Source organism: Triplophysa dalaica, chromosome 9 (assembly GCF_015846415.1).
Source record: "Triplophysa dalaica isolate WHDGS20190420 chromosome 9, ASM1584641v1, whole genome shotgun sequence".
NCBI lineage: Eukaryota > Metazoa > Chordata > Actinopteri > Cypriniformes > Nemacheilidae > Triplophysa > Triplophysa dalaica.
This window is the reverse complement of record NC_079550.1, coordinates 23,850,605-23,860,604: the sequence shown is the minus strand read 5'-3', so window position 1 is coordinate 23,860,604 and position 10,000 is coordinate 23,850,605. Positions and strand designations below refer to the sequence as shown.

The 10,000-nt window shown below is 39.5% G+C and overlaps 1 protein-coding gene across 7 annotated transcripts in view; it reads right to left on the bottom strand.

Moving 5' to 3' along the window:
• LOC130428367 (cGMP-dependent 3',5'-cyclic phosphodiesterase) overlaps window positions 1–10,000 on the bottom strand; it is a 102,709-nt gene that overhangs the window by 10,815 nt on the left and 81,894 nt on the right. For all 7 annotated transcript variants that reach the window (XM_056756339.1, XM_056756338.1, XM_056756336.1 and 4 more), the window contains 10 exons: window positions 7,250–7,397; window positions 6,748–6,800; window positions 4,706–4,780; window positions 4,586–4,627; window positions 4,427–4,495; window positions 2,127–2,257; window positions 1,778–1,889; window positions 1,563–1,602; window positions 1,302–1,365; window positions 843–924 (listed from right to left, as the gene is read on the bottom strand). In XM_056756339.1, coding sequence (XP_056612317.1) covers window positions 843–924; window positions 1,302–1,365; window positions 1,563–1,602; window positions 1,778–1,889; window positions 2,127–2,257; window positions 4,427–4,495; window positions 4,586–4,627; window positions 4,706–4,780; window positions 6,748–6,800; window positions 7,250–7,397 — 816 coding nt within the window. The remainder of the gene's footprint in view (window positions 1–842; window positions 925–1,301; window positions 1,366–1,562; window positions 1,603–1,777; window positions 1,890–2,126; window positions 2,258–4,426; window positions 4,496–4,585; window positions 4,628–4,705; window positions 4,781–6,747; window positions 6,801–7,249; window positions 7,398–10,000) is intronic.

Genomic DNA, 10,000 nt, shown 5'->3' with positions numbered 1-10,000 from the left:
TGCATGATACACAATGAGCAGATAAACCTAAACACACACACTCCCAGACACACACACACGCACGCAAACACATGCACACGCACAGACACACACACACACACACACACAAACGCACACGCACACGCACACACACACGCACAGACACACGCACGCAAACACACACACACACACACACACACACACACACACACACGAAAACACACACACACACATTCTCTCTCACACACACGCACAGACACACGCACGCAAACACACACACACACACACGAAAACACACACACACACATTCTCTCTCACACACACGCAAACAGACACACACGCACGCAAACACACACACGCACAGAGACACACACGCACAGACACACACACGCACAGACACACACACACACACACACACAAACGCACACGCACACACACACGCACAGACACACGCACGCAAACACACACACACACGAAAACACACACACACACATTCTCTCTCACACACACGCAAACAGACACACACACACACGCACGCAAACACACACACGCACAGAGACACACACGCACAGACACACACACACAAACACACACAAAAAATGAGCACAACCACCCACACAAAAACACACATACACACACACTTGCACATAAATTCACACTCACAAACACAGTCACAAACACTTCTGCACACACACACATGCTAGCAAACTCATGTCTGCACACACACATGCACGCAAACACACACAAACACAAGTGTACACACACTTGCACGCAAACACATTCTCACAAACAGGCACGTATGCAAAAGCACATACACAAATCGCATCAGACTCAATGCACGCAGGCACACACACAGCTCTTACCTCATCATCGTTCACCACACCTCCATCAAACACTTTAGCCACGAGTTCATGACTGACCCGATCCAACAGAAACACTGAACAACTGAGACACAAAGAGTTCATTCTTCATTATTGTGAATGGTTTGTTATGATGAATTATTATTGTCTGGTGTTTTATGTTTGTGTGTGTACATTGTGTTTCTGATATAGATTTGTTTATTGTACTCTATTGTTTGTGGTGTGAGTGTGTGGACAGTTGTTAAGTGTGTGTAATCACTTTTATTAAATGTAACAATATTTGATTTGAGTTAATTGATATTTATGAGCCGGCTGTTGTTGTCAGATTCACAGAGTCTCTGGGCGGCACGGCTTCTCTGGACGCGGCCCAAAACTATCAAACATATAATTAAGTCTTAAACCCAACGCTCTATCTCTCTGTGTATGTGTGTGTGTGTGTGTGTGTGTGTGTGTGCGTCTTACATCTCAGCATTGCTCAGGTTTCTGGCCTCTGCAATAATTTCCTGCAGTAATACAGACACGTCATCTGCAGAAAGAGAGAGAGAGAAACGCTGACTGACACAGTGAAATAAATGTTCAGAGAAACTGCAACATTACTCAAGAAGAAACTGCGACACATCAAAACTCTTGTTCAATATCTTTCAACATCACACCAAACAGCAGTCGCAACACTTTTAAATGTGGTTTCAGAATGAAGAAATGAATTGTGTTGGTTTGACTCACCGAGATGAGTGAAGAGATTTTTAGCCACCTGCAGCAGAGCCTGAAACACAAACATCACAAATGAGATCTCAGAAGAGTTCGCAGAAATATCTCAAATAGTGTTTAGAATTAACAACATAAAGTCTGTTATCAAACGTCTGAGTGTGTGCATGCTGATATTTTTCAGTGCCATAATGATTTTTCTAAAGGCTCGTCGTCATCTTCAATATTCTCACCTGACACTCAAACTTGAGTTTCTGTTCTTTCTGGAAGGCCAGTGTGCTGGTGAGAACAGTCGATGTGTAACAGAAACAGTGTTGAACTACATGCTCATCTGACTCCATGTACCTGTATAGAGAGAGAGAGAGAGAGAGAGAGAGAGGGAAAGAGAGAGAGACAGAGAAAGAGAGAGAGAGAGAGAGAGAGAGAGAGAGAGACTCAAATGGTGAAATCTCTCTGTGAAGAATTGTATTTCTGTAGCTACTGATATTTAAGCCGTCACTGGATTTCAGAAGATTCCAGACATCAGATCTCTCTGTGTGTACTGAAGATTGCTCAGATGTGAAGAAAACAACACACACTCACCTCTGTCCTCCCAGTTTGTTAAAGGTGCACGCTAGCGCCACCACCTGTCCAGTGGCGTGACCCATCACAGGTACACAGAGCATTGAATTCGGCTCGAAGCCCAACAGACTGCTCAGCAAACCTCGCTCCTCCTGTAGAGACACGGTGAGATCAGACACTACTGATCAGACATTCTAGATCAGATACTGTCGATCAGAAACTGCAGATTAGATAGGATAGATCAGATACAATAATTTAGATACTGTAGATCAGATACTATTAGATGTTCTAGATCAGACTCAATCGATCAGATACTGTAGATCACATATCAGACTCTAGATATTCTAGTTACAGTGCATTTTATAACAGCGAAGGGATTGAAATGACTCCGCTTCACGTTGTGCCACAACGCCCTAAGCTGTTATAAAACGCATTGTAGCCCATTACTTCTTGGACCTTATTGCTTTATTATAGATCAGATACAAAATCAGGTACCGTATATCAGACAAAATAGATTAGATACTGTAATTCAGATACTTTAGATCACAAACTATGGATCAAATACAATTGTATAATCTACTTTAGATCAGAAACCGCATATTTGATATTATAGATCACATACTGTAGATCAGACTCAATACATCAGATACTGTAAATCAGATATTGGAGATCAAACACTATAGATCAGACACTACAGATCACATACTGTAGATCAGACTCAATACATCAGATACTGTAAATCAGATATTGGAGATCTAACACTACAGATCAGACACTACAGATCACATACTGTAGATCAGACTCAATACATCAGATACTGTACATCAGATATTGGAGATCAAACACTATAGATCAGACACTACAGATCACATACTGTAGATCAGACTCAATACATCAGATACTGTACATCAGATATTGGAGATCTAACACTACAGATCAGACACTACAGATCACATACTGTAGATCAGACTCAATACATCAGATACTGTACATCAGATATTGGAGATCAAACACTATAGATCAGACACTACAGATCACATACTGCAGATCAGACTCAATACATCAGATACTGTACATCAGATATTGGAGATCTTACACTACAGATCAGACACTACAGATCATTCAACGTAAATCAGGTACTACAGATCAGATACTATACACTCACCTATAGGATGATTAGGAACACCTGTTCAATTTCTCATTAATGTAATTATGGTGGTGGTGTAATGGTGTGGGGGATGTTTTCTTGGCACACTTTAGGCCCCTTAGTGCCAGTTGGGCATCGTTGAAATGCCACGGCCTACCTGAGCATTGTTTCTGACCATGTCCATCCCTTTATGACCACCATGTACTCATCCTCTGATGGCTTCTTCCAGCAGGATAATGCACCATGTCACAAAGCTCCAATCATTTCAAATTGGTTTCTTGAACATGACAATGAGTTCACTGTACTAAAATGGCCCCACAGTCACCAGATCTCAACCCAATAGAGCATCTTTGGGATGTGGTGGAACGGGAGCTTCGTGCATCCCACAAATCTTCATCAACTGCAAGATGCTATCCTATCAATATGGGCCAACATTTCTAAAGAATGCTTTCAGCACCTTGTTGAATCAATGTCACGTAGAATTAATGCAGTTCTGAAGGCGAAAGGGGCTCAAACACAGTATTAGTATGGTGTTCCTAATAATCCTTTAGGTGAGTGTAGTTTAGATCTTACAGATCAGATAATGTAGATCCCATACTATATAGATCAAACACTATAGATCAGACACTACAGATCAGATACTATAGATCATACACTATGAATCAGATAATGCAGATCAGGTACTATAGTTAAGATATTACTGATCAGATAATGTAGATCACATACTATATAGAACAAAGATCATAGATCAGACACTACAGATCAGATACTATAGATCAGAAACTACAGATCAGATACTATAGATCAGACACTATAAATCAGATCCAACAGTTCAGATACTATTGAGTAGATATTGTACAGAATATCAGACACTGTAGTTTAAACACTATAGATCAGATATGTTGGATCTGTTGCTCATACATAAATTCATGATCAGTCATTAAAGCACATGGTGAATGCTGCTATAAATGTACGACTTTGATCAGAGAAACACACAATATCTGTCAAATCTGAACTTAACAATGAATGTGATGCTGTCTGTCTGTCTGTCTCTGTGGTGATAATTAGCTGGTTTTGTCAGCTGTGACTGAATGAGGCTCCATAATTAGCATGACACACTGAGAGCAGCTGTGTGTGTATGTGTGTGTGTGTGTGTGTGTGTGTGTGTGTTGACCTGGCTGACGTCTTGCAGTCTAATAGATTTCTTTGTCTCCACCACCTGCCCAAACCGTCCGAACATCAGCTGGCGTCAGACACACAGACGGGGTTATTTAAGGAACACGGTCTGATGAACAAAATGATATTTCATACACAAACACTCACACAAACTTACAGGAAAACTGATTTCCTCTTCCAACACTTTATCTCCAACAACCTGCAGGCGAAATAAATACAATGTAAACATGTGTGTGTGTACGTGTGTTAGTACTGTGTGTGTGTGTGTGTTGTTCACCTGACAGAAGAGTTGGTGATTATCTTCAGACACCAGCAGTAAACAGCAGGACTGAGAGTGAGTTTCTGTCTGGAGCTGAAACACACATTCACACACATCTCATGTTTGTTTCTTTCTTTGTCTCATTATCACACTCATCCCTGCTAGGATCGCCATGACAATAGATGGATGATTGACAGGTTCCTGCAGTGACAGAGCATCAGTTTGTGAGACTTCAGACAGTGACACAAACAAATTTGGAGTCACAGCGAGAGAGACACGGACACGCTAACTGCTTCTAAACATCTTTAACTTCAAGAATGATTTCATCTGGAAAGATGACGGACAGGATTCATTTCTCAACCGTTCATAACATGTCTCATTGAATTCAGAGCACAAGTGAGTGTTGTAATTCAATCACATCCTTTCAGGCATTATTACATTCCGTTCTGTAATAACTGTGTGTGTGTGTGTGTGTGTGTGTGTGTGTTTTTCACAATTTCTATTTGTTGAACCTATTGGCTAAATGGCTCCATGTCATTTATAAGTAAAACATTAATCGCATCCAAAATAAAAGTTTGTGTGTACTTAATATATGTCTGTGTACTGTGCATATTAACGTTGTGTTTATAAACACATACATATGAATATATTTAAGAAACATATAAAAAATTAATATTAATAGTCTTAAATATGTCAATTCAATTATTGGTAAATATCAATAATTCATCCAAAATATATATATATATATTTATATATAATATATATACATTTATGTGTATGGTTTTGTATTTTATAAATACAAAATTGATATGCACAACATTGACACATATTATCTAAACACAAACTTTTATTCTGGATGCGATTACAGCCCTCAATTCTTTGCTTGTTTTTGCCATAAACTTAATTCATTTTTATATTATTTTTATATAATATATAAAAATTATATACATTTTATATAATCTCTTAGGTGACTTTTCTTGTCAAGTAAAACAAAAATGCTTAGTAAGAATTAATTTTTATATTTAATCTTTTTATATAATATTTTTTGAGAATGAGAATGTGTGTGTGTGTGTCAATTGTTTCTCAGCTTATTTCTTTACATTGTTGATATTTAAAAAGAATCTCGCAGGACTGTAGAGAATGTGTGAATGACCTTCACCAGGTGCTGACGTTCAAAAACACTCTTATCTGAAACTCAGACAGAAATAAAAAACATTCCACCTTCATCATGCATAAACACAGCAGACATTCTCTACGAGCGAGAAGAAAATAAACCAATTCTGCTGTAAATGCCCCTCGGACTCCAGCAAGGACACGTCCAACACACACACACACACACACACAACCAACACACACAGACAGACACACACGCACGCACGCACACACATACACACACACACAACCAACACACACAGACAGACACACACGCACGCACGCACACACACACACACAACCAACACAGACAGACACACACGCACGCACGCACACACACACACAACCAACACACACAGACAGACACACACGCACGCACGCACACACACACACACAACCAACACACACAGACAGACACGCACGCACGCACGCGCACACACACACACACACACACACACAACCAACACACACAGACAGACACACACGCACGCACGCACACACACACACACAACCAACACACACAGACAGACACACACGCATGCACACACACACACAGAGACACACACGCACACATATCCACACACAACCAGCACGCACAAACAGACAGACATATCCAGCAAACACACACAGACACAGACACACACACACACACACACACACACACACATATCCACACACATCCAACACGCAGACACAGATAAACACACACACATATCGAGCGCGCACACACACACATCCAGCGCACACACAGACAGACATACACTCAAGCACGCACAGACAGACACACACCCACACACAAACACATCCAGCACGTACACACATATCAAGTGCGCACACACTCACACACATCCAGCTCACACACATTACTCAGAGGTGTTAGTACAGAAGACAGTGATTACTATACTCACATATTTGATGACTTTAAGTTGTAGAGATGCAGCATCTAGATCACACAGCTCACCTGTCAATCACATCACATCATGTCTGTGTCATCTATGTATTCATATCTATGTTCAGGGGTTAAACTGTGATGTGTTTTGTGCCGGGGCTCTTTGGGGGATTTTGAGCGGTCAGTAAACAAAGTTTATAATCTATTAACTAACTGTAAAACATTAATTGAGAGACACAATAAAAGTCTGATAAACTCCTTCTATATGGCAGCAGTTTACAAGCCACATGCGATAAGAATCGGATCTCTCTGTAGACCTGTGCCCTTTCCTTGTGTCAATATCACATATCTTCATTTATTAACATACACAGAATTGTATGTATGTGTATTTCCAGTCCTTTCTGTCACAACTTCACACAACATTCACAATGACTGATGACCCATTAACTTGTGCATCTGTGCTGCCGCACACACCATGAACGAAGCGCTTTAAAAGCTTGAAGTGGATTAAAGTGACTCACCACACAGCTGTAGGATCTTGCGGTCGAGTTCTCTGTAGTCCTCCGGTGAAGTGCTGGATTTGACCTCCACTGGTGCATTGTGGGATTGAGCGAGGGGCTGTTTGGAGCATCTCTGCATGTGTTGAACACGTTTACAGGCCACAGTGAGCTGAACACACAACACAATGAGCGTCAAGAGACATGATATCATCTTATCATTCTTCATCAGAGAAAAACACGTTCATACGGCTTCACAACAACATGAGCGTCACGATGACTGAGATTTCATTTCTTTAACATGACACATTAAGTAGATCATGTCATGTGTCTTTAACATCCTCTCTGAACACAACATGACAAAGGAAATACTCTCTCTCTCTCTTCACTCTCTCTCTCTCTCTCTCTCTCTCTTCTCTCTCTTCTCTCTCTTCACTCTCTTCTCTCTCTCTCTCTCTCTCTCTCTCTCTCTCTCACACAATCTCTCTACCTCTCTCCATCTCCATCTCCATCTCTCTCTCTCCATCCCTACCTCTAGCTCTCTCTCTGTGATGACAGAAAGAGCGTCTGAATCTGGTTAATGATAATAGCTTTTTCTTCTGCATCTCAACTTTCAGAAACGTGTCAGACCTTCTGTTGGGTTTTCTAAATGGCCCTCATTTGAATTCTTGTCCTGATGTTTCCGTTGAGTTTTATATTCTGTCATGTTTCTGTGATATCCCGCTGGCTCTGACAAATGCACAAACATCAGCGGGTCAAACACAGCAAATGGAGAGCGACAGTTTTTCTCTTCATCTTTCATCACGCCGGGCGTCTCCAACACACATGCTGTATTTAAACATCTGTTCAAAAAACTGCGAGACGTCATGTTATTGTGAATATCTTCACTGTCATTACAGGAAAAAACACCTGATTTTCACAATCACATGTGAATCTGAAACAGTATTTCATTACTAATGACTTTCTATAGTCAACCTTGATCAGTTCAGTGATTGAAGGATAGATATGAAACAGCACTATTCATTCATTCAAATTATTCATAAATAACTACATAAATTATTCTTATTATCTAACTAAAGTATACAAAGCCATTAAAGCATTCCTTTTAAAGTTAGACTTATAATTTTGATGTCATTTCCACTATTCAATATATTACACAGTATTAAGTTTAATAACATCAGAAGTAAATGTAATTAAATTACAGAAGAAATAAGAGTAATCACTAACTTTACTTTTTCAAGGGAAAAGTAATTATAGTACAGTACAACTATTTACAACCAACACAGCTCGGAATTTTAATCCAACCAAAAACATGTTGAGTCGTACAATGCTAGAACATTAACTCTTTTGGTCGGTGGTCTTATTTTTCTGATGTTTGATTGCCTTAAAATTTATGATCAATTTCTAAAATTCCTAAAAAGCAACAAAATCTGCACCCCCACCGGATCCAAATTGTGGACCCCAGCTTGAGAATCACTGTGATAAGGACACACCTGTGTTATGTGTCTCTATACAACACTTGGTTTTGATTGATTAGTCGTGACATGTGATTCAAACCCACGTCAGCGTTTCTTTTATGTTAACAACCGTCTGGATGAATCTATCACATACTTGTAAATCTGTAACATGTCTGTGTGTCAGGACTCTTCTTTCCATCTAAAGCTTCTGTTCTCTCTGTTTTTATCTCTCTTTCTCATTATTTGTCTCATTTGAGATGCTTTTAAACTCGTCTGAAGTTAAATTGCTTCTCTCATCATCAGAATCAAAGCTCTGTGAAGTGTGTGTTCTAACGAAGAAGATGATGATGATGATGGCGGGATGATGAAAGCGTGTGGACCCTTATAACTAAAAATATAACTATAAGAGGTACTTTTGACTCGACTGAACCCCGACAGAGATCCTCACAAACACTTCACATCTCATGTTTAATGTCTGCAGTCTTATAGATTTGTTCAGAAGACCAACATTTCATCTGGTTTATTCCAGACAGACGAAAGAGAAACAGGAAAAACATCAAAAATGAGTGCGTTTACAAGCACAATCTTAGTCCGGTTCTGCATTATGAGCAGATAACAAGTGAGGTCATGTAAAAGTGTTAAATAGTTTTCTTATATCTGAGAAATGTGATAAACAGCATGAGTAAAACCCGCTGATCAGAGCTCTTATTTTGTCCATTGTGCCGATTTCGCGATGCTTGTAAACAACTTTACCGCTTTTCTCACTTTTGTTTATGTGCACACGTCTCAAGCGGAAGTAACGCATAAAAGTCCGATCTCCAATCATGCAGTTGATGTTAAAACGGAAAAATTAAAAACTATTGATGCATATAAAGGCACTGCGGACATGTTAAGAGATATACGAATAAAGCTCCTGACCGATTTCTCGCAGCATTGTAATTTACAACAGACGGTTTCATCGTCACAACATAAACAAACGATAGTGCGCATGCGCACTTCTGTGACCCTCACCTTAACCTCCAGTACACAAACAACAGAGCTCCTGTAGATTATTTCTGATAACAATCAAAAGAAACCGAGATGTAGTGTTACTTGGGTAAACTCGTCCCTTCAATATTTTGAATTCAGACTGCGATACCAAACTCAACCGCTAGATGTGTGTTCAGTGTTCCAAACGGTTCTTTAAAAGCCACCAATTTATTATTTAACAAAATGAACATACAACAAAATTCAACAGACCGTTTATTTAATACAATTATTATACAATTTAATAATAATACAATCGAAAATGAACATAAATTAAATTAACAGTTATATT